The 26,508-nt window shown below is 41.3% G+C and overlaps 1 protein-coding gene across 3 annotated transcripts in view; it reads right to left on the bottom strand.

Moving 5' to 3' along the window:
- The window catches only part of LOC142203603 (E1A-binding protein p400-like), a 102,369-nt gene extending 77,278 nt beyond the window's left edge, over nt 1-25,091 (bottom strand). For 2 of the 3 annotated variants that reach the window (XM_075274496.1, XM_075274502.1), the window contains exons 1-2: nt 24,942-25,091; nt 18,657-20,017 (exon numbers count right to left, since the gene is read on the bottom strand). In XM_075274496.1, the coding sequence (XP_075130597.1) occupies nt 18,657-19,979 (1,323 nt within the window). In that variant the 5' untranslated portion in view covers nt 19,980-20,017; nt 24,942-25,091. Of the gene's footprint in view, nt 1-11,428; nt 11,540-18,656; nt 20,018-24,941 lie in introns of all 3 variants that reach the window. The other variant, XM_075274488.1, reaches the window with a different exon arrangement.
- Between the last annotated feature and the right edge of the window lie 1,417 nt (nt 25,092-26,508).

Raw genomic sequence — 26,508 nt, 5'->3', positions numbered from 1 at the left:
GCAAGCTCCAAAGAGAATTTTTGGAGTGCTGTCCTATGCCTTCCTATGCGATACGGTGTCTGCAGGGAGTCCAGCCAGTTCCCTTAGGGAAATTGTATCCAGCAATATAAAAGGGGAGTGTGCTGCTTGTCTACTGAATAAATATACATTTGCATCCTGTCATGAACTGATTTTGTGAGTTCCAATATATGAAAAATTTGACATATTTTCATTTGTGGTCCAACATAACGGATACTGTTTACATTTATTTTTACATTTTTTCCCCCCTGTAGGTGCGTTTTTATAAAATTTAGTCTTTAAGGTTTTGATCCCCATACAGAATGCAGGGAAGTTTAGGCATGACAATTATTTTTTTGTACAAATGTAATATTCAGGTCGGGGTGAGGACTCCTGGCTGTCTATATTCTCTCCTCTCCCTGCATATGTCTTTCCAATTTTTAAGCACTGATAAGGGCTGGATAAGCTTCTTCAGCAGTGTCTCTGTTATCTGTGTGTATAAATCCAGAGATAACTGTGCTGTTTGAAGTAAGCAGGATAATAAAGAGGTGGAGGGGAGAGGAGATAGGAGGGAATATGAAGGACTGAGATGAGAAGTTGATGACTATCGTGAGGCACACTGGAATTAACAAAAGGCTTCGGCTGCTCTTCTGGGCACCAGAAAGGAAATCTGTGCCAGTCTGCTTTCTGGTGTGAGTTATATTAAATTTGTCGGGCCAAGGCATTCCCATCCCAGCTCACCTTTCTTTTCACCCCAACCCACTCAAAAAACGGCAAGCTGGGCACAAAATAAACAATGTGGCACACCTCTGGTGCAAAAAATGGACAATGCTCAGAAGATGGACCACATTAATACCAGAAAACTGGCAAAGATGAGTTACTAAATTCCCACCTGTATATACTCTAATACTATGCTTTTTTACCGTTTTTATTCTGATCACTAAGGCTCACTAAGGCTCATATTAATATAATGACACTTCCTGTTCTGTAGAGATCAATTTTCAGCATTCATCTCATTATCATGACAATGAGGATGATGATATGCGTCACCTATATACAAATAACACAGGATCACATCATTCACGGAAGGAATGATGCCCATGAACACTTGCTCATAAAAGTCAATGAGGATTTTTCTAGTGTAGAAAAGCTGCAAATTTTTGGTGTACAGCTGAATTTGTGAAATTGTGACTGTTTGGCTCTTTGCTTCGCACACCCCACATTTCTGAAAAGTAGGAATGTTGGGGCAGGGGCATAACAAGAGAGGGCATGGCCTTTTGTTTGGCTTTTTTGCCATATTATTATTATTTATTTATTTAGCACCATTAATTCCATGGTGCTTTACATTCGAATATGTAATATTTGTATATGTATATTTTACATCAGAAACTGGCATAAATTATTGCTATGATTTGCAACAAAATGAGCCTAATATATAAAAAATTTGGCACCTCTCCACTTCAGGGTACATGGGATCTAGACTGGCGTATAAAATACTAGTCTTGATAAATTCCCATTAAGTCATCATGAATCATCAGATTACTGTGTCTATAGTTCATGTGGCTGTTGTAATTTATATCTCTACATACTGTTAAAGGGGTTGCCTGGCTCCAAAAACAATTCTTCATAGTGTGGATAGGTTATCAGTATGAAAATCAATTTGGTTCTGGAAAACCCTTTTAACAACAGCTAAGACAAAATGACTATTCCCATAAACGTACATAAAGTAGAAGAAAGATATAGAAATACAAAATGAAAAAAAAAACTATTAGTATCTAGGTAATATAGATTTAGCCTGTTTTCAGATATATCTCTTTTTGGGAAACCTGGCTAACAACTATCATGACCCAATTATACCAAATCTGATGACATCACCTCCTAAACAGTTGCCTGGCTATAGTGAGTGCAGTGGTAGCAGTTACTACCAGGCCCTGGACCCCGAGGGGGGCCTAAAGGTCTTTCAGTCACATGAAATATACCACTATCCTATGTGGCACAAGGTAGGTGGAGGCTCCCGTGCAGATGTTTCTTTGGGGCCCAGGAACTTCAAGTTACGCCTCGAAGTTCCTGATATTTAAAGGTCAGTAAAAGCTCAATGACAACCCCTATAGGAGTTATTCAGCTGTGATGCAGCTTCAGGGGAAAGTCTCCTTCCCGTCCCTATGTGTTGGTGATATGTAAGCCATATATAGTAAGCCGTATACTTTATGTCAGAGCTGTCTCAGAATCTGTGCTCAGTACAGCTCTTAGCCATTTTTGTTAGACTTTGAATGGACTGAATTGAAAGAGGAGGCACAGGACCCTACTTCTCATGATCAGTGGGCATCCTAGCAGTCAACCACCTACTCTGTGGAGATAACTATTGATCTTGGGATATCTTCTGTAAAGAGGTATTCTTGCAATATTCATATTTCATATAAAAGTAAGTTGCTAAATATCAGTCACCTATTGAAAGTAGTTAGCGATTGTGTATATGTCACAAAAAAAATCTGTGAAATCCCCTTATCCCTACCACTGTTTGAGCAATGTTGAGTTTGTACTGTTAACAATGGATACGACCGATGCTCCATCTTCATTCAGGACAAGCGTGCTCAGATTCCTTCTCTTACTTTCCTATAGCTGCTTATTAGATGTATATGCCATACCGGAGCATGTGCCATACCAGAGCATGTGCCATACCGGAGCATGTGCCATACCGGAGCATGTGCAGTGCAGGAATGATTTCTGTTAGGAGGAATAGCCAGTGCGGCAGTTGCAAAGTACAGAGTAAGGTATAGCTGGGAAATGTACTCTTTACTAGTAAGCAAGCCTAATATGTACTGTTCACTCTGGCCATAGCAAGCTATGTAAAGCTGCTATTGGGTTGCAGATCTTGAAAGAAAGGACACATAGGATACAGGTGAAGTCACAGATACAATGTAGATACTTTATCTACATTGTTGTTCAAGTTTTAAAAAAAAAGTTGTACGTTGGGAAAAGCCCTTTAGGCTAAGGAACAATGTTATGGAAATGCACAGAGTATTTTGGCAGAGCATTTTGACGCAGAATCCTCCTGCAAAAACGATTCCCATTGACTTCAATGGGAGCCACTCACTTTTTTTTCCCGCTAGCTAGCAGCGGAAAAAAGAAGCGACGCCCTATCTTGCTGTGGATTCCGCGGCTGAATCAGCCGTAGCTTGAAACACGCTCCTGTTTAGGGCCATTCATTCAGGCCTAATCAGGAGCAGTATGCCGCAATGGAATGCCTATGCTGCTTTGGCATCCCGTCACAGCTAGCCACGTGGTATTGTTCATAAGACGGAAAGGATTTCCGCGAACTTTTCCTCTATGTGAACATATCCTAAGGGCTAGTTCACACGGAGTCAAATGAACTCCGCGTGTACACATTCTGTCATGGCTAGCTGCTGTGCCGTGGCTGTCGTGGTTAGCTGCCGTGGCTAGTGGCTACCTGCCAAATGAATGGGCCAGAGCCTCGTGCCGCTGCAGCTGATTCAGCCATGGAATCCGCGGCAAGATAAGGCAGCTCGCTTCTTTTTTCCGATACTAGATAGTGAACAGCTCCCATTGAAGTCAATGAGAGCCATTTCTGGCAGTGGATTTTGAGGCAGATTCCGTGTCAAAATCCGCTGCCAACTTCCCCTGTGTGAACTAGCCCTAGGAGCTTCCTTTATATTTTCCACTAGCTGGTACCTGCGACTTCGTCTGCGGTGATTGTAGCAGTGGGTATATACAGGCGTGGGTAAGGTTTTTGTACTGTGTATAAGGTATGGGATATGAAATGTAACTTTGTATCTTGTTTTTGCTGAAATTCATAGAATACGTGAGACTTTTGTGTTGGATGTAATTTGTATTTGAGCTGCTATACGGTGTTGTGAGAAACTTTACATAGTGACTTTGGGACAGAGGTATTTGAAGTTAACCCCTTCCCGCCGGTGGCATTTTTTGATTTTCGTTTTTGACTCCCCTCCTTCTAAACCCCATAACTTTTTTATTTCTCCGCTCCCAGAGTCATATGAGGTCTTAATTTTTCCTGGGACAAATTTTTCTTCATGATGCCACCATTATTTATTCTATATAATGTACTGGGAAGCAGGGAAAAAATTCAGAATGGGGTGGATTTGAAGAAAAAATGCATTTCTGCAACTTTCTTACGGGCTTTGGTTTTACGGCGTTCACTGTGCAACCAAAATGACATGTCCCCTGTATTCTGTGTCTCGTTACGATTCCGGGGATACCAAATTAATATGGTTTTATTTACATTTTGACCCCTTAAAAAAAATCCAAAACTGTTTAAAAAAATTATTTTTTGAAAAGTCGCCATATTCCGACAGCCGTAACTTTTTTATATGTGCGTCTACGGGGATGTATAGGGTGTCTTTTTTTGCGGGACCGGGTGTACTTTGTAGTTCTACCATTTTCGGGAAATGTTATTGCTGTGATCACTTTTTATTCAAATTTCGATCAGAATCAAAACAGTGAAAAAATGGCGGTTTGGCACTTTTGACCATTTTTCCCGCTACGGCGTTTACCGAACAGGAAAAATATTTTTACGGGCGATTTTGGACACGGGGATACCTAACATGTATGTGTTTCACAGTTTTTAACTACTTTTATATGTGTTCTAGGGAAAGGGGAGTGATTTGAATTTTTAATCCTTTTTATTTATTTTTTTTTATTTTTTTTTTTCCTTTTTTAAAACTTTTTTTTTTGCATTTATTAGACCGCCTAGGGGTATTGACATGGGTGGGCGGTGTCGCGGATTGTCAGAGCGGTGGGGGTCGGCAAACATGGCTGCTCTGGAGCGTTAAAGAGAACCTCCTGGAGTATCGGTAAGAGGAGGGGCAAAGTGGTAAAGTATATGTATATGAGATTGTGTGGGGTTAGGGGCGAGGCTGTAGAGGGCAATAGGAATTTTGTGGCTTGCTATGGTCCAAAGTGTGTGAGATTGCAGAGATGGTGGTGTGAGTTTGGGTTTTGTGGGGGTCCTGGCACAAACGTATGTGCGCTATTGTGACAAAAAGTAGCCTATTGCGCAATCGGGTGTATTAACTATGTTTGTGGAAAATTTCAGCCAAATCGGTGGAGCGGTTTTTCCGTGATTGAGGAACAAACATCCGAACATCCAAACTCACAAACCCACAAACTTTCACATTTATAATATTAATAGGATTCCTTTTCAAGCCACTCCTGACTGGCTCAAAAACCGGCAGCAAAATCTGCAACAACAAAAAAACAGTGTTTCCACAAGGTGGGGCTTCAGCCTAAGGGCCAATTCATACGGAGTTTACGGGCGCGCATTCTGGCACGTATACATGTGTCAGAATGTGAGAGCTCAAAACAGATACAGTCCTATGAAAAAGTTTGGGCACCCCTATTAATCTTAATCATTTTTAGTTCTAAATATTTTGGTATTTGCAACAGCCATTTCAGTTTGATATATCTAATAACTGATGGACACAGTAATATTTCAGGATTGAAATGAGGTTTATTGTACTAACAGAAAATGCGCAATATGCATTAAACCAAAATTTGACCGGTGCAAAAGTATGGGCACCTCAACAGAAAAGTGACATTAATATTTAGTACATCCTCCTTTTGCAAAGATAACAGCCTCTAGTCGCTTCCTGTAGCTTTTAATCAGTTCCTGGATCCTGGATGAAGGTATTTTGGACAAACAATTCAAGTTCAGTTAAGTTAGATGGTCGCCGAGCATGGACAGCCCGCTTCAAATCATCCCACAGATGTTCAATGATATTCAGGTCTGGGGACTGGGATGGCCATTCCAGAACATTGTAATTGTTCCTCTGCATGAATGCCTGAGGATTTGGAGCGGTGTTTTGGATCATTGTCTTGCTGAAATATCCATCCCCGGCGTAACTTCAACTTCGTCACTGATTCTTGAACATTATTCTCAAGAATCTGCTGATACTGAGTGGAATCCATGCGACCCTCAACTTTAACAAGATTCCCGATGCCGGCATTGGCCACACAGCCCCAAAGCATGATGGAACCTCCACCAAATTTTACAGTGGGTAGCATGTGTTTTTCTTGGAATGCTGTTTCTTTTTGGACGCCATGCATAACGCCTTTTTTTTATAACCAAACAACTCAATTTTTGTTTCCAAAATGAAGCTGCCTTGTCCAAATGTGCTTTTTCATACCTCAGGCAACTCTATTTGTGGCGTACGTGCAGAAACGGCTTCTTTCTCATCACTCTCCCATACAGCTTCTATTTGTGCAAAGTGCGCTGTATAGTTGACCGATGCACAGTGACACCATCTGCAGCAAGATGATGCTGCAGCTCTTTGGAGGTGGTCTGTGGATTGTCCTTGACTGTTCTCACCATTCTTCTTCTCTGCCTTTCTGATATTTTTCTTGGCCTGCCACTTCTGGGCTTAACAAGAACTGTCCCTGTGGTCTTCCATTTCCTTACTATGTTCCTCACAGTGGAAACTGACAGGTTAAATCTCTGAGACAGCTTTTTGTATCCTTCCGCTGAACAACTATGTTGAACAATCTTTGTTTTCAGATCATTTGAGAGTTGTTTTGAGTAGCCCATGATGCCACTCTTCAGAGGAGATTCAAATAGTAGAACAACTTTCAACTGGCCACCTTAAATACCTTTTCTCATGATTGGATACACCTGGCTATGAAGTTCAAAGCTCACTGAGGTTACAAAACCAATTTTGTGCTTCAGTAAGTCAGTAAAAAGTAGTTAGGAGTATTCAAATCAATAAAATGATAAGGGTGCCCATACTTTTGCACCGGTCAAATTTTGGTTTAATGCATATTGCGCATTTTCTGTTAGTACAATAAACCTCATTTCAATCCTGAAATATTACTGTGTCCATCAGTTATTAGATATATCAAACTGAAATGGCTGTTGCAAACACCAAAATATTTAGAACTAAAAATGATTAAGATTAATAGGGGTGCCCAAACTTTTTCATAGGACTGTATCATTTCAATGGGTCGTTAAGGGCATCTCCCTATCTCTTTAGCTATCCCGCCCTTCCCTACCTACTCAGCCCAACCCCCAATCCATATTATATACTTATCCTCCACGCTTCTTCCTGTGAGGCGGCACCTCCTTATCTGGTACTGATTCAGTCTGTGCAAGCTCTTCTCCTCCAGCGATGATCTAGCTCTACTGCGCATGCTTGGATGTGCAGTAGACATGAATTACTGGTAGTAGTGCGCATACACTGCTTGAAGAAGAGGAGAAAAGTACGCACCCGGCAGAATCAGTACAGAAGGAGGGGCGTCTCGCCGGAAGAAGTGTGGGAGGTAAGTATAATGGTGTGGATGGAGGGGGGGGGTCAGTAGTGATGATCTGTTCCAGAAATGGGGCAACCGATCCTCACAGGATAATCAAAACATGACCACCCCAGGGATACGGGTAAATATACTTTTTTGATTAATAATGGAATTTAGAAAGTAGGAGGGGGAGGGTGTTTAGATTAGTGTAGGGATTTCCAGTTATCCCGGACAACCCCTTTAATGGGAAAACCACTTTAAGCATATCCATATAAAGATTTAGCAGAGTTAATCTGAAGTTCTGCAATTGGTTAAACTGCTGCATCCTGATATCTTATTGCTGAAGAAGACAACAAAAAAAATATGAACGGTCATTTGAAAATGTCTTTCCATAATTTTTTTTTTTTCATGGTCCGATTTCATGGATTCCTCAATAGATTCGTGTCTATGAAAGATTTGTGAAAATGTATAACCCTCGGGTGTACGTTTATATAACAATTAAAACAGGTTTTGGACAAAAGGGAAAGGTGGAAAACATTCAATAGAGGTGAAGCTTTTGGGCCCCAATGCACAAACTGTGACATGACATGGCTACCTACCTACAATAAGCCATTCATAATACCAGTGTATGTCATTGTAGCAAAAAAGTCAATGGAATCCCTCAATACCAAGACTGGACCGCACCTAATATAGCTACGCTATTCTTTGGCTGGTTCTTTGGCCGACAGTACTTGATAACCATCAATATCTCCAAAAGAAACCTTTTCATTGATGTGACAACACTATCATATTATTGAGTGTGTATATGAAAAGCAGTGTTTCTATACTAGCTATCCATATATATTTAATGTGAGCTGTATCTCTCAGAATAGTAGACACACTTGAAGATATGATTTACCCAGGTAAAAATGGCAGAAAATAAGTAAGAATGCAGTTTATCAGATAGAGAAAAAGGTTCATACAATTTTGCCCTTATAGTCAGAAAATACAGTAAATTCTATACACTGATAGTATTAGACATTTTGATCATTTTACCTGTTTAAGTATTTACAGATTGACATAACTATTATTATCAACATGTAATATGTACAAGTACGATCTACCATAAGCTATAGATTTATATCAAGAAGGCAGAGAATTAGAGCAGAAAACAGAGAGAGGGGATTGGCAGGTAAACATGAGAAGAGAAGCCAACAAAGACAATTTATGTAGCACAAGCCAAATAAGAGCAAAAGCCAATGGTACTTCAGGAGCAGGGGTAGGCGGCTTTTAGTCATAGCAGCTAGTAGTTTTTATATGTATACAACCGCACAACAGCAACATCCTTAAAGTTCCACTAAACTTAGAAGTCAATTCGCCTCATAGAAAGTAGTAATACTAACAAACCACGCTTGCTAAACAGAACACCGATAATATGATGGGGCACGAACAAGGATGCACATACCATAGAGGCAGGCTCACAAACCTGTGCCTGGTGCTACAAACAAGGCTGTAGCTATTAAAAGGGGTTTGGCCAGAAATGGCATTTATCACCTATCTACAGGATATCTAAGTGTCTGATCACTGGAGACCCCCCACCAATCACAAGAATGGGGGGTCTTGTGTTCCCCATACACAGTGAGGAGAACTATGAATGGAGTAACCTTTGTGAGCTGCCACTTTATTCAATATCTATGGGACAGAAGAAGATGTTTGTCAGTCCTAGGAATCGGCAGTATGCACATTCGACTATCACTCCATTCATACTCATCCTCGCTGTTCAACACAAGTAACAGATTCTTGTAATCACAGAGTGTCCCAGTAGTGGAGACCCCAGAGATCAGACCAATATCCCCTATCCTGTGAATCGGTAATAAATGTCAATACTGGCAGAACCTCTATAAAGAGAACCTTTTACCACCTTCAAGTCCAGCTCTTTACCTCAGTAACTCAGTAAGTCCACCACAGTTAGACATTTTCTCTAGCCCTCCACCATTCCCAAACAACAAGTGCTGCTAGTTTTGGGGCCTCATGTGTTAAATAGGGTCTCTACTGTCAGATAAGTAGAACAGACAGGAGCAGACGAGGGGTGATTCTGAGCACTGACACTGTCCACCTCTGGTTGGAGCTCAGACTCTCATCCCTTGTGTGCTCCAGCCTGACACCATCCACCTGGCTATACAGAGCCTAAGTTACATATCATCATCAGCATCAAAACTAACTGCATTGATTGCTCAGGAATGGTGGGGGCTAGAGAAAAAATTCCAACTGTACCGGAATCAGAGGAGCAGTGCCTATTAATAGATGCTAAGAACTGAAGTTGGTGGAGGTGGTGAAAGGTTCCATTTAACTAGAGATGAGTGAACACTATTCAAAACAGCCGTTTCGAATAGCACGCTCCCATAGAAATGAATGGAAGCGTGCTATTCGAAACGGCTGTTTCGAATAGTGTTCGCTCATCTCTACATTTAACCCAAGTCCTTCTGTCTTAGTGGTTAGGGATATGGTAGCGTTAACCACCACCAGAGAGGCCACATTTTAATATTTAATACGGGTTCCCCTCCCCTAAGTAACAGTGCCTGGATAACTTTCAGTTATCTTTGTAAATTTCTTTACACTGTACACTAAAAGAGCACAGTGTGTGAGCTGGTTGCTCTGGGATCATTTTAGCCAATTTGATAATAATATCTTCCCAAAAATAAATTCCCTTAAGAACTTTAGTTTAGTGGACATTTAAGTAGTGAGACAAAAAGCACAGCAGGCAAGAATAGTCAATGGAAAATTTACCAAAGTGATTCTACCTGTTTTTTTTTTCTGCCAAATAAATGTTATTTTTAAGCAGTAAAGCAGAAGATCCATACTAAGGCCCCTTTGGTGTGTTTTAAAAATATTTTTCCAAAATTATTTTTGTGCAAAGGTATCAAGCTATGTTTCATGGATAGGATGTCCAGAAGTCACATGATAACACTGAACTACTAGAGCACTTGAAGGGTTGTCATGTACACACGGCACGTAAGGTCTTTTCATAAAAGGCCGAAAATAATAGCACAAGAATAAGTCACCTCCTTATTACCTCTACTGACATGTCTATCTTAGGAAATAATTGAGTTCCCCATAATGCAACAACTCTGCAGCATCTTTCCTTATATAGATGTATATATATATATATATATATATATATATATATATATATATGCGGGAACGTTGTTAGAAACTGTTTATTTCTGCTGCCATTTCTATCTTTCACTGTTTATTCTGTTGTCTCACATTTATTATAGGCGGTAATATTATTAGAGATGAGCGAACACTATTCGAAACAGCCGTTTTGAATAGCACGCTCCCATAGAAATGAATGGAAGCAGCATCCATTCATTTCTATGAGAGCGTGCTATTCAAAACAGCTGTTTCGAATAGTGTTCGCTCATCTCTAATTATTATATGTAATATTCCCAACTCCATCTCAGAGTTATCCAGGATTCGTAAACATGGCTTATTCTCCAATGGGTTGTGTCTGGTATTGCAGCTCAGTCCCACTGAAGTGAATAGGACAGAGCTGGAATATCACGTATAGCCTGTGGATACTTGTGACGCTGTTTCTGAAAATAGCTTTGAATGCAGGAGAACCCCTTTATGTCACCTGGTTGTGAAGTATGTGCAAGAAATATGCTGTTTTACTATCACTTGAAGGAAAAGTTCAGATCAACGTCTTGTGCTTTGGAATCTACACATCTTGTTGTTGGTAAAAAATGGATAGAAATAAAAAGAAATGCTTCACGAGAAAAATGGGAAAAAAAATTCAAACCAAAAATAGACAAATGCAGGAATCACACATGTTGGTACGTGTGAGAATATCACAAAAATGTTGCTCATGCATTTCAATGAGTTGAAGACTTGTTATCGGGCCCTTTCACCCCTGAGTTTGGTGCCAGAAGTGGGATTTTTTTTTTTCGCCAAAGCATTAAGCCCGTCAAAACGGATCACCCCACTATATCACCTGTTTCAGTGAGAGTCTACTAAATTCCAAAAGTGCTGGAAATGTTTCTCTCGGGGTGAAGGAGTTACATGAGAAAATGATGGCCTTTAAATTATGGAAGTCAATTTATCAGCTTAGAAAAAAAACTGGAATGGATGAAAAAAAAAAAAAAAAAAAGGAAATCTGAGATGAGGCCACATTGTAGAACCATCAAAAAGGTACCTGAAATGGCTGCTGCTGAGATGAAAAAGCAGCAGAAACATTGGGAGGAAGCTGGGTTGCTATAGCAACAGGTGTACCAGTCTGCCCATCTTTTCCTGTCACAATCTTTACCTGAGAGGAAATATTTCAAGAAGAGGAAAAATCATTTTGTTTCGATCTTTTTCCTCACCCATACGAATATGGTGTCCAATATTCAGACATACAATATTCCAGAGGACTTTGGAATTCAGTTTTAACACTAAATTGAGCAATAATTGACACCAGGTTGTTTGCTGGAATCGAGAATCACTGGTTAGTCATTGCTCCACCTCTACAAGGAAGGCAAAGTGGCATGACGGACAGGTGTCACACAAAGGCGCCCCCAACACTTAGTAAGCAATGGATGCTGCTTGAGCGGATAGTTGACCACACAACCCTTGGAAAGGGGAAGACTTCCAGGAAGGGTTGAGGAGCACTGCAATAGCAAGAAGTGGGTAAACAAGAAAAACAAAGAAGGGAAGAAAGAGAGAAAGAAAGACAAGGAAGAAATACAAGTAAAGCAGAAATGGATTCATCTGGTGCTGACTGCGCTGTATACACTACAAACCTGCTGGGTGTTAGGACGGCTAAACCGATATAGTCACCTGCTCCCTATATACAAGGACTACAGCTCCCATATACATCATTGAGGTAATAGTCCAAATACACATGGCAATGTAATACAAGGACTACAGATCCCATATACATCATTGAGGTAATAGTCCAAATACACATGGCAATGTAATACAAGGACTACAGCTCCCATATACATCATTGAGGTAATAGTCCAAATACACATGGCAATGTAATACAAGGACTACAGCTCCCATATACATCATTGAGGTAATAGTCCAAATACACATGGCAATGTAATACAAGGACTACAGATCCCATATACATCATTGAGGTAATAGTCCAAATACACATGGCAATGTAATACAAGGACTACAGCTCCCATATGCATCATTGAGGTAATAGTCCAAATACACATGGCAATGTAATACAAGGACTACAACTCCCATATACATCATTGAGGTAATAGTCCAAATACACATGGCAATGTAATACAAGGACTATAGCTCCCATATGCATCATTGAGGTAATAGTCCAAATACACATGGCAATGTAATACAAGGACTACAGATCCCATATGCATCATTGAGGTAATAGTCCAAATACACATGGCAATGTAATACAAGGACTATAACTCCCATATGCATCGTTGAGGTAATAGTCCAAATACACATGGCAATGTAATACAAGGACTACAGATCCCATATGCATCATTGAGGTAATAGTCCAAATACACATGGCAATGTAATACAAGAACTACAGCTCCCATATGCATCATTGAGGTAATAGTCCAAATACACATGGCAATGTAATACAAGGACTACAGATCCCATATGCATCATTGAGGTAATAGTCCAAATACACATGGCAATGTAATACAAGGACTACAGCTCCCATATGCATCATTGAGGTAATAGTCCAAATACACATGGCAATGTAATACAAGGACTATAACTCCCATATGCATCATTGAGGTAATAGTCCAAATACACATGGCAATGTAATACAAGGACTACAGCTCCCATATACATCATTGAGGTAATAGTCCAAATACACATGGCAATGTAATACAAGGACTACAGCTCCCATATGCATCATTGAGGTAATAGTCCAAATACACATGGCAATGTAATACAAGGACTACAGATCCCATATGCATCATTGAGGTAATAGTCCAAATACACATGGCAATGTAATACAAGGACTACAGCTCCCATATGCATCATTGAGGTAATAGTCCAAATACACATGGCAATGTAATACAAGGACTATAACTCCCATATACATCGTTGAGGTAATAGTCCAAATACACATGGCAATGTAATACAAGGACTACAACTCCCATATACATCATTGAGGTAATAGTCCAAATACACATGGCAATGTAATACAAGGACTACAGATCCCATATGCATCATTGAGGTAATAGTCCAAATACACATGGCAATGTAATACAAGGACTACAGCTCCCATATACATCATTGAGGTAATAGTCCAAATACACATGGCAATGTAATACAAGGACTACAGATCCCATATACATCATTGAGGTAATAGTCCAAATACACATGGCAATGTAATACAAGGACTACAACTCCCATATGCATCATTGAGGTAATAGTCCAAATACACATGGCAATGTAATACAAGGACTACAGCTCCCATATACATCATTGAGGTAATAGTCCAAATACACATGGCAATGTAATACAAGGACTACAACTCCCATATACATCGTTGAGGTAATAGTCCAAATACACATGGCAATGTAATACAAGGACTATAACTCCCATATGCATCATTGAGGTAATAGTCCAAATACACATGGCAATGTAATACAAGGACTACAGCTCCCATATACATCATTGAGGTAATAGTCCAAATACACATGGCAATGTAATACAAGGACTACAGCTCCCATATGCATCATTGAGGTAATAGTCCAAATACACATGGCAATGTAATACAAGGACTACAGCTCCCATATGCATCATTGAGGTAATAGTCCAAATACACATGGCAATGTAATACAAGGACTACAGCTCCCATATGCATCATTGAGGTAATAGTCCAAATACACATGGCAATGTAATACAAGGACTACAGATCCCATATGCATCATTGAGGTAATAGTCCAAATACACATGGCAATGTAATACAAGGACTACAGATCCCATATGCATCATTGAGGTAATAGTCCAAATACACATGGCAATGTAATACAAGGACTACAGCTCCCATATGCATCATTGAGGTAATAGTCCAAATACACATGGCAATGTAATACAAGGACTACAGCTCCCATATGCATCATTGAGGTAATAGTCCAAATACACATGGCAATGTAATACAAGGACTACAGATCCCATATGCATCATTGAGGTAATAGTCCAAATACACATGGCAATGTAATACAAGGACTACAGCTCCCATATGCATCATTGAGGTAATAGTCCAAATACACATGGCAATGTAATACAAGGACTACAGCTCCCATATGCATCATTGAGGTAATAGTCCAAATACACATGGCAATGTAATACAAGGACTACAGATCCCATATGCATCATTGAGGTAATAGTCCAAATACACATGGCAATGTAATACAAGGACTACAGATCCCATATGCATCATTGAGGTAATAGTCCAAATACACATGGCAATGTAATACAAGGACTACAACTCCCATATACATCATTGAGGTAATAGTCCAAATACACATGGCAATGTAATACAAGGACTACAGCTCCCATATGCATCATTGAGGTAATAGTCCAAATACACATGGCAATGTAATACAAGGACTACAGATCCCATATACATCATTGAGGTAATAGTCCAAATACACATGGCAATGTAATACAAGGACTACAACTCCCATATACATCATTGAGGTAATAGTCCAAATACACATGGCAATGTAATACAAGGACTACAGATCCCATATGCATCATTGAGGTAATAGTCCAAATACACATGGCAATGTAATACAAGGACTATAACTCCCATATGCATCATTGAGGTAATAGTCCAAATACACATGGCAATGTAATACAAGGACTACAGCTCCCATATACATCATTGAGGTAATAGTCCAAATACACATGGCAATGTAATACAAGGACTACAGATCCCATATGCATCATTGAGGTAATAGTCCAAATACACATGGCAATGTAATACAAGGACTACAGATCCCATATGCATCATTGAGGTAATAGTCCAAATACACATGGCAATGTAATACAAGGACTACAGCTCCCATATGCATCATTGAGGTAATAGTCCAAATACACATGGCAATGTAATACAAGGACTACAGATCCCATATGCATCATTGAGGTAATAGTCCAAATACACATGGCAATGTAATACAAGGACTACAACTCCCATATACATCATTGAGGTAATAGTCCAAATACACATGGCAATGTAATACAAGGACTACAGCTCCCATATACATCATTGAGGTAATAGTCCAAATACACATGGCAATGTAATACAAGGACTACAGCTCCCATATGCATCATTGAGGTAATAGTCCAAATACACATGGCAATGTAATACAAGGACTACAGATCCCATATACATCATTGAGGTAATAGTCCAAATACACATGGCAATGTAATACAAGGACTACAGCTCCCATATGCATCATTGAGGTAATAGTCCAAATACACATGGCAATGTAATACAAGGACTACAGATCCCATATACATCATTGAGGTAATAGTCCAAATACACATGGCAATGTAATACAAGGACTACAACTCCCATATACATCATTGAGGTAATAGTCCAAATACACATGGCAATGTAATACAAGGACTACAGATCCCATATGCATCATTGAGGTAATAGTCCAAATACACATGGCAATGTAATACAAGGACTACAGCTCCCATATACATCATTGAGGTAATAGTCCAAATACACATGGCAATGTAATACAAGGACTACAGCTCCCATATGCATCATTGAGGTAATAGTCCAAATACACATGGCAATGTAGACTACCAAGATATATCTAACTGACATTATATTGGCAGTCTATGCCTATAGTATAGTAAGCTGTTTTGTTCTAAAAATATATCATCTGCCATGCCCAACATCTATAAAGGGCAGGAAAATGCAATCTACAGACTTTTTCAACGACTAAATACAGTAAAATTCCTCTTGTAAACTATCAGGCATAACACAGACCAGAAGCAGAAGGCTTGATGTAAGGTTTTTTTTCATGTAGATTGTGAGCCCCATATAGGGCTCACAATGTACATATTTCCTTATGAGTATGTCTTTGTAGAATGGTAGGAAATCCTGGCAAACACAGGGAGAACATACAAACTCCTTGCAGATGTTGTTCCTGGCAGGATTCAAACCCAGGACTCCAGCGCTGCAGTACTAACCACTGAGCCACCGTGTTGCCCCTGAGGTAAGTTTTCTCTAATGATACAATGCTATAGTAGCAAATTCTATTAAAGGGGTATTCTCATCTTAGACATAAGAGTATATGACAGAGCCACAACTCCAGCACCTAGTTCCAGAACAGGGATCTCCCAACTCCTGTACATCTGTAGCTCTCAGTCTACTTCAATGGGATTCTCAAAATAGATGAGCGCACTTGCTTGTATCTTGGGACCTCTCCATATTTACAGCGACTGTGCCGCTAAGCAGAATTATGCTTTGAGGGGTCCCCATTGCTGGACACAGGTGTGGGTCCCAGAACCACTCACATCTATGAGTCATTATTGGAATAGCCTGTGGATACATCATAAATGTCTAAGATGAGAGTATTCCTATTACTCTTCTTCTTCAGGCTGAGGCCCCACATTGCAGAAACACAGATTTTTGTGATGCATATTTTATTGTGGCATTTTGAGCCAAATCCAAGAGTTTGAAAATGAATGGGGAATATATAGGAAGTGCTTATACTTCCATCCACTTTGGCTCAAAAAATTGCAGCAAAATCTGCAAGAAAAAAAGCTGCATTTCTGTAACGTGGCGGAAGCCTGAAAAAGGTTCTGAGTTCAATACAAAATTCCACAGCACCCATTAACCCATATTGATGCCAGATTAAAGGAATTTTACTGTACATTAAAGTGAACCTATGATCAGTAGCCTCAGTACCAAAATTTTTCCAATCTCATTTTGGATCACATGTTTTAAACACAAAATATTAACTAAAAAGTAAGATAAAATCATTAAATGTTAAAAATAAAATAAGTAGAGAAATAGAACAACCATACTGGTTTCTTAAAGTAAAAACCTTTATATCAGCACATGATGTATAAAAGGAGACTTTCACATTCAGCCTGTAAGTCAACCTTTTATCACCTCTGCTGACTCCTGTTCTTTATATAGTTTAAGAGGAGTTGTTCACTGATTCCAGTGCAGTTGGAATTGTTCTCTAGTCCCTACCATTCCTAAGCAATCAATGCAGTTAGTTTAAGGGTGCATTCACACTGAGTAAACGCTAGCTTATTCTGAACGTAAAACACGTTCAGAATAAGCGGCGTCTAAAGCAGCTCCATTCATTTCTATGGGAGCGGGGATACGAGCGCTCCCCATAGAAATGAATGGTCTGCTTCTTTCACTCCGTGCAGTCCCATTGAAGTGAATGGGGAGTGCCGGCGTATACGGCAAGCTCTGCTCATGCCGGAGCGTACACGCCGGCACTCCCCATTCACTTCAATGGGACTGCACGGAGTGAAAGAAGCAGCCCATTCATTTCTATGGGGAGCGCTCATATCCCCGCTCCCATAGAAATGAATGGAGCTGCTTTAGACGCCGCTTATTCTGAACGTGTTTTACGTTCAGAATAAGCTAGCGTTTACTCAGTGTGAATGCACCCTTAGTGTCCAATATGACATTAGGCTCTGTACTGTATTAAGTGGGTAGTCTCAGACAAAACCAGACAAAGGGGTGTCATTCAAAGCTCTTTAACACTGTCCAATCAGAGGGAGACAATGTCAGAGCTCAAAATCCCAACCCCTCAACTGCCTTGGCCCAAAAGAACCCACATGACAATATAGAGCCAAATTAGCATATCAGGCACAAAAAACTAACTACACTGATTGCTCTGGAAAGTTGGGGCTACAGAAGAAATTCCCAGAATCAGTGGAGCAGCATCTATTAAAGAACTGGAGTCAGTAAAGGTGGTGAGAAGTCCTTTTTAATCTAGACAATATTATCTAGCACTAATTGAAGTCCCACCCAAGATACTGTATGACAAATAAGTACTTTAGAAACTAGGCGGCCATTTCTCCAGAAAAAAACTAGGTCCTATTGCTGATTCAGTCAATACAACCTGATCCTGTACATTATGTTTATGTTATCATTACTGATAAACCATAATGCAGGGTTATCAGGAGGAAACAATATACCAAAATGACATCTTATGCTAAGCTATTTCCATGAATGTTCTAAATATACAGAAGTGTCATTCATACTAGACATACCATCAGTACTAAGAGATTTTAGGAGTAGGCTCTACCCTTGGGTCCATTCATCAACATAAAGCATACAATGCTTATTTTAATGTAAGAAAAAAAAGATGGCAACAAACAAAAAGAGGAATGACTGAAGTCAAACAACATCCCTTATAACTGCTCACAAAGGAATACAAGTCAGATCTTACCTCATCATTAATAACCTCGGATTGTTCTTCTTCTTCTTCCTCTTCCAGGTCTAGGTCATTTTGTCGAAGGTAACCCTGGAGACCCATGGAGGGTTTCTTTTTGAAAGCCAAAAAATCCATCATGTTTCCTTGAAAATGTTGTAGAAAGAACAACTCAATGAGATAATCTTTGAAGCTGTCCTTCAGCATCTTCATGCTTTTCTGATGATGCTCCAAGCACTGTTTCCTCATCTGTGCATCTTCAGCAGTTGCTGGTGGAATCTCCTCAAGTTTCTTACTTTGTTTCTTAACAGTGTTCACTGTTGGAGTAAGGGGAAGACCAGAGAGTCCTTGAGTACCAGAAATTCGTGAAGGACTGGTTGGAGTTGGCGGTGTTGTTATGCCAAATGATGTAGCACCTGCTACTCCTGCTATCATTCCTCCAGAAGTCCTATCGAAACTAATGGTTCTACCAAGCTGCTGGCCATGGAGGACCTGTTGCTGCTGAATCAGCTGACCTTGTATAATACTGCTTATCTGTGGTGGTAGATTGGTTGTGGTTATGTGACTTGGTGTGGTCAGTGTCTGCATATTTGCTCCACTTGCCACAGGACTTTGGGGACCAAGGTGATGGATAGTTCCTCCAGTCTGTGAATGAGGCTGTGACAGTCGTCGTTCCCTCATGCTGGCCTGTGCCGCCCCAGATGGAAGTTGTACCTGTGCAGTGGCTCCCTGTGTTATCTGTGCAAGACCAGATCCCTCTTGAAAAACAAAGTGACCACCATTTGAAGGGCTCAAGCTGATCTGCCTCACAAGCACACTGGCATCCACAAAGCCACGTGTAGGACTCTGGCTACACATTCCCAAACTGGCTCCAGCAGTTGCTGCTCTGACGCCTTGTAGTGTTTGGATTGGCACAGCATTGGGTTGTGTGGGACTTTGTGTTTGTACCTGTTGAGACATTGGGGACGTAACCTGAATATAGGATGGAGAACCATGTTCAAATCTCCTTGGCTGGGAACTGAACTGGAACCCAGGAGAGGCTGGGTTAGGAATAGGCAGTGGGGTCAGTGTTATCTGCTGGTTTCCCGCTACCACTTGCCCCACATTTTGTAGAGTAATGTTCACATTCTGACCAGCAACTGGATTTCGGCTCATTATTAACTGCTGTATTTGGTAACTGGGTGACTGAGGTCCAGGAGAACTGACTGCTGGTGAAAATGATGGTGCAGGAGACTGAGGCAAATTCGTCTGCATTGAAGATTCCTCTCCTTCATTACCGGTGAAAGATCTGGAGCGCTGAAGCTGCCGTGTAGTGTTGGGGGGCCCGTTACCATGATGCATTGTTTTCTTGTTTCAGTCAAAAATATAATAAAGGCTTCCTGATGAATTAAACAGAAACAGGCCAATATTATTTTCTTTTTTTTTTTGTTTGAAGAGTAGTAAAGCAGTGTTAACAGGTGCCACTGAATCCTATTGTTGCAGAGGTTATCCAAGATCTAATATTAATAAACTATCCAAAGGATACGACTCAGTACACCGTGCAGTGCCAGGCTGTGCTATTGCACTGCTCAGTTTCCATGCAGATGAAATTGGAGGTCACCGTGTAATGGAGCCGCCTGCCTCACATCATCTGAATGGGAACTGAGCTGTAATTGCACAGACTGGCCACTGCATATTGTATGGAGCTGTCTGCTTCTGGCTCCATATACTGTGTGTAGAACAATTGATCAGTGCGGGTGCTTACTGTAGGACCTATGCTAAGGATAGGTCTTGGAGTACCCGTTTATTAGGTTATAATAAAGCTCTGTTCACATTGGCTTCAAGGCTTCATGTTTTCAACAAATTAAACCAATGTCTAACAGATGCCATTGACTCTAAAGGAATCTTTAAAGAGGACCTTTCATCAGATTGGGCACAGGCAGTTCTATATACTGCTGGAAAGCTGACAGTGCGCTGAATTCAGGACGCCCCCTCCCTCTGCTCACAGTGCTCGTCCGTAGATGAGTATTATCAGGAGGGGAGGGGGCTTTCCTCCCCGCTCACACTGTACAGCGTGATAGGCGCTGTTGGGCAGAAGGGTGTCCCTGGCTAAGTGTCAGAAACGCCCTTCTGACTGTAAAGCGCTACGGTACCGGGACCGATAGCGCTTTACCCCGGGCACAAATCGGGAAAGCCAGCAGTGTGCTGAATACAGCGCACTGTCAGCTTTCCAGCAGTATATAGAACTGCCTGTGCCCAATCTGATGAAAGGTCCTCTTTAATGTTATGATAGTGCAGAATAAACAGCAACTTAACAAAATACAACTGATACCAGCAGACAGCATTTGCATATGGAAAAATCACATTGAGGTGTTAGAGCTTTCTCTTATGTGACTCTTGTGAGACTTAGGTCACTGGTCAATCTGAAGAGACAAAGATTTATTCATTGATTGGAATCAAATCACCCAAAGTACATAAGTTATTTCATTTACACAATAGGGACATTGCAGTATATAAAAAAAACTAATACACAGTGATATTCTGAGATTACACATATATAAAATCTCTGAACAATTGTTTGAATGTGGAGCATGAAACTCATGTGGAGTGTGAAGTGTTTACAAGCGATGCTCAACTAAACCAGAAGTAGATGTCATTTCTATTTTTTTATACAGTTCTGTGCTGTACCTTTGTTGCGATGTTGCCATAGCTTGCTGTGCGTGACATTACCAATGTGAAGAACTATAGACCCAATGAAGCGTCTACACTTTCAGAGACGTTGATTTTATTTGCAACTGCTGGCATGTCACTTTGTTACAGTTTTCTGTGATAGTGTTGTAAGTACATCCTGTTGTCTCTATTTGCTGCCTGGAATGTGAAACATGATCTTGTCAAAGACAGGGAGGGAGAGCCAGCAGTAGTGGAGGTATGAGGTATGTTATGTGTGACATGATATACATACAGGAGAGGGAAAATAACCATATGTTCAGAATCCGAGATATCCACTAAGCAGGAGATAAACACCAGGAGCATGGTCATTTGACTGCGCATGACACTAGCTTACAGAAGCACATGACAACCATCAGAATCAGAAAAGAAACCCTTTTACAGAATTTTTCAATCCCCCTGCAGCAAGAACAATTTAGCGAGAGGTGCCTCTCCAGTGTATCCATAGGACCTGGTATTTATTAGGAAGTCTTTTCAGATACTTTTTTTCACGTCATGTCAGACATTTTAATTTGCTGACAATTAAAAGTTAAAGTGTACTGTTATAAACAACTTTTAATAAATGAGCAGTACGGGTTACTATATGAAACATTGTAATATATCTAACTAAGGAAATAAGTTTTCTTCTCTACTTTTCAGGTTGAGTTACTTTCTACTCTTTTAACTCTATTAGGTTGAAGATAAGAGGCTTAAGGGCCCGTTCACACAGGCACAGAGGGGGCGGATTATGGTGCGTAATCCACGTCATAATCCGCCCCCTCACAATGGTTGTCTATGTTGACCGCCAGGCTTCTTTTTTCCGTGAGCGGCAGTATGCCGCTCACAGAAAAAAGAGGCGAGCTGCCCTTTCTTCAGGCAGATTCCGTGGCTCAGTGAGCCGCGGTGTCCTTCCTGCCGGCAGCAACCTCTAGAGTCTGCCCATTCATTTGAGCCGACTCCGGAGGGGAAGCTGCAACCGCGACAGTTGTGGCAGGCGGGTTTTGACCCAAGAGTGATGCGGCTTGCTGCGTCACTCTCGGTGCCAAAATCCGCCCCCCATGTGAACTAGCCCTAAAGGGATTTTCCGGAAAAAAAAAAAAATTATCACATGACTGCCCCAGGGATATGGGAAACTATACATTTTTTTTATTAATTATGTTATTTAGAAAGTAGATGGGGGGAGAGTGTTTAGATTACTGCAGGGATTTCTAGTTATCCCAGACAACCCCTTTAAAGTACACAGAGTTAGGCCCCGTTCCCACAGAGTAACGAGCCACTCATTCTGACACGTAAACACGTGTCAGAGTGAGCGCTTCAAAACAGAATCCCATTGACTTCAATGGGTTCCATTTAACGCGCGTAACACATTGAAATCAATGGGTTAAAAAGCCTCCCATTGGTTTCAATTTATAGCGTGCGTAAGACGGAACCCATTGAAGTCAATGGGATTCTGTTTTGAAGCGCTCACTCTGACACGTGTTTATGTGTCAGAATGAGCGGCGCGTAACTCCGTGGGAACGGGGCCTTAGGCAAGAAATCAAGAAGCCGTCTGGAGAATCCTACTCCATCCCTCTGTTCTACATAGAGCTCTGTGTGAGGCTGAATATGCAGATGGATATAATGTAAACAATCAGAATAAAGACAAGGAGCAGGAGAACAGCTTCATAAGTGGAGAAGGAAGCAGATCTCCTCTTTCTCCTATTCAAACGTTCTATTCATTTATGAAAAGTTGTTCAGAACTGGAGGAACGAGTTAAACATTTCTGCGGGTTGTCTGCTCATGTATGTAGTGTTCCTGCCTGATAACCAGCCCACAATAAATCATAGCCGGGTTTCTAACAAGTTCCAGACCATAGAAAGTTCCTGCATTCATGGTCATATCCAATGGCAACAAATCAAAGCCAAAGACTGTCATCACTAAAATGGTAAGAGAATATCTTTAAAACTTTGCAGAATTTTAAATTATTTATATTTTCAAAAATGTTTATCTTGGAAGTATCTGCAAATATAAATATGGTTCCATTTCTGGGAAAACCTCTAATGTCTTCATGGCTGGAACCTAGATTCTTCGGCAAATGGATATATTATTTTACAAAGCAGCACAAGACTGGAGCTATTGGACTAACCACACCTTCATTTTATAACTGGACTTCCACTGGTTACTATGGGAGCTTTTGTTAGCCTATACCCAATGTCTCCTTAATATAGAAACTAATGTCACAGTAGAGATGATAAAGGATATCAGATGGCAGCCTCCTGCAGAGAGCTTTCTCCAAATAGTAGAAACACAGAAGTATATGGCAGTTACTCATCCTGATTTGCCTTATTGGGTATACTTCAGTTAGCAGTTTTGTTCTGGATATTAGATCCATAGGTGACAACCAGAACTCTGAGAGCAAAAAAGTTTATGCAACAGTTGTCACAAGATGCTGTGAAATGGGTATCACAAAAGAAGAATAGAATACACAGAATTACTCCAGTGACATGACACACCAGGATATTGGTGTCAGTCGTGGGGTTTGCAGGCATTAAAATGACAATCATAGTGTGTATTACGAGAGGGGACCTTTAAGAGCACCTGTCACCCCTGTTTTAAAGCACATAGAAGGCAACGGGTACAGCAGATCCTACCAGGTAACTCCCACTGGATGTGTCTGAGCAACAGAAGGTGCAGAGTATGTGATCTTATTTACATGTCACACAGGGGAGATTGGGGACCATTTATTGGGTGTTTGTGCTCCCACTGACTCCACTTTACTCTTATACATGTTCTAGAATATAGTAAACTGTCCAGTGACATTCATTAAAAACATATATGGGGCAGACAAACTGAAGGCTTCACCAACTTGTCACAGACTAATACATAAAAACCAATACTGACCCAACGGTCAGCGTTATTAACCTCCAGACCTGACTCAGTGTTTCCCCATCGGCAGCAGGACAAGTCACTTGTGGAAAGCAGTCAAGCACCACTATCACTTGGAACCCCTCAAGTTACGCCCCTGCCAACATTACTTGACACCTAAGAACAAGTTTGAGGTCAGGCAATCTCCTCAGCATGGCACAGGCTGCATTATACTAAGGTGGTGGAGTGTCATGTCTATGCAGAGGGGCACAGTCACCTATAGTATGGAGTGTGCCCACCTATTACTGCCTATAGATAGACCTGAAGGGGTCTCATTCTTCATTGGAGACCTCTCAATTCCAGAATTGTAACCCTTTGACACCAGCCCTTATCCCACCACAGACACCTTCCTATGTGTTATAAGGACAGGTAGCATGGCCTGGTACCAGCAGGTACAGACAAGGCTACTACACACTGAGACTGGCATATCAGTCAGCCGGGTAACGAGCACAACCACCGGGCCGGGATGCTGCCGAGTAACGGGCACCATCAGGCCACAGCAGCATCCTCCTACTGGCGCAGGTGACAGCTCCAGGCTCGGGCTGACAGCAGGCAGTAGGGCCGGGAGGGGGCGGTGCAAGCCCGCAGCTACGTGAAGGGGCAGGCCTGCGTTCAGTGATAGGCCCAGCACCAGGGACAGCAGCCAAGTCTGGCGGACCAGGCGCCGCTACTAGGCCTCAATAGTCCGCTCTCTGCTCAGGTAAACACACTCACCTGTCTCCGCCATCAGTAGCTACACCGGGCGCCGCTTGCTACTGACAACAGAGCGCTCTACGGAGGCCTGGATAGGACAGGCGGCACGGATCATTTACGCATGCGCAGGACATCCCTACGCAGACAAAGGCATCAGCTGAGCTGTGACAAGTGTAGATAGCGGCCAGTGGGCTAGAGAAGGCGGCTAGGATCCATGCTTCGTAACAGCTGACGACAGCAGCGGAGGAGCGGGGCTTCCTATAGGCTGCATCAGCTACATCAGCACCAGCCACAGGGACCACATGCACATTGTGCGGCATGTCAGCCAGGAAACGTTCCAATATCGCCTGAGCAGCCGTAGCTCTACATTACACAGTATTCATGGCAGGGATCAGTTCAGAAGAAAATAAAATTGGAAGGAAAGCTGGTGAAACTACTTTGAGGCGGCCACCCACAACTACAGTGAAAAGAGCGCACATGTGCACACCGATATTTATTTAAAAAACGATGAAACGGTCAGTTTGTGAACCCAACACTGACCGATCTATCTATCTATCTATCTATCTATCTATATATATATATATATATATTTTTTTTTTTTTTAACAGCGATCATTTGGCAATGAAAAACAGCGAACAAAAAAGGACATTGTATTTACTGACAGATGATGTTCACAGTCTGTTAAAAATGGACATGTGCCTATTTTTTATGCTCACATGAATGGCCTAGAGATTTATGGATTCTGGAGAGTATTCAGTGCACCGCAGACAAGCCCTGACACTCAAGTCCCACTGTTACCTGGTGAATCAGTGACCCATAAATCTCCTTAGGATTAAAAATGCTATAAAGAAAATGTCAAAATAATATTATATTGGGGAAAACACTTGTCAAAAAACTCAGCGTGAACATATCCTGCAAGGGATTGTCATAACACCTACAGCAGTAAAAAGGTGACTGGAGTGTGGCCATGGGACACTGCAGGTGGGGGGCACTTCAAAAATAGTATACAGTGCTAGCCCTAGCCATGCTATAGGTCATTTCAAACAGGCAGAAAATGATCAGGATTTTGGGGTGGACACCCACATCGGTTTCTTTATATTCCAGGCCCCTGCAGCAGAACCCAGAAGCAGAGTATTGGATGAATGGACATAATGGGCAGACTGTACCACATGCTCCTATCTCTGCCTGGCAGAAGTGAAGGGGTTTTTCGGCCCGAATCAAATTTTCATACGGATGACCTATCCTCACAATAATTAACTAATGGGAGTGGTGAAGCAGCCCCATCTACTACAGAGCAGTGGTTGCAGGAAATTGTAGCACCACTCCTTATTACTTGGTGAAGAAGAAGAGCTGCACATCCTCCTGCAGAGTCCAGGACCGGAATTCTTCTGTAACAGCTGATCTGTGCAGGGTCCGCGAATAGTACCATGAAAGTGTAGTACAGACTGCAAGCCCTGATATGCGACTGTAAGCAAGTTGAAGAATAGCTGGATAAGTTTTTCCATCCTACTAAAGTCTATGAAGTCCAAAGACTTCGAATTAGAAATAGATCATGGATATGGCTCTTGTCCTTCAAAACCAGCACCAC

Source organism: Leptodactylus fuscus, chromosome 1 (assembly GCF_031893055.1).
Source record: "Leptodactylus fuscus isolate aLepFus1 chromosome 1, aLepFus1.hap2, whole genome shotgun sequence".
Lineage (NCBI taxonomy): Eukaryota > Metazoa > Chordata > Amphibia > Anura > Leptodactylidae > Leptodactylus > Leptodactylus fuscus.
The sequence above is the reverse complement of the archived record's forward strand: the minus strand, read 5'-3'. Positions and strand labels throughout refer to the sequence as shown.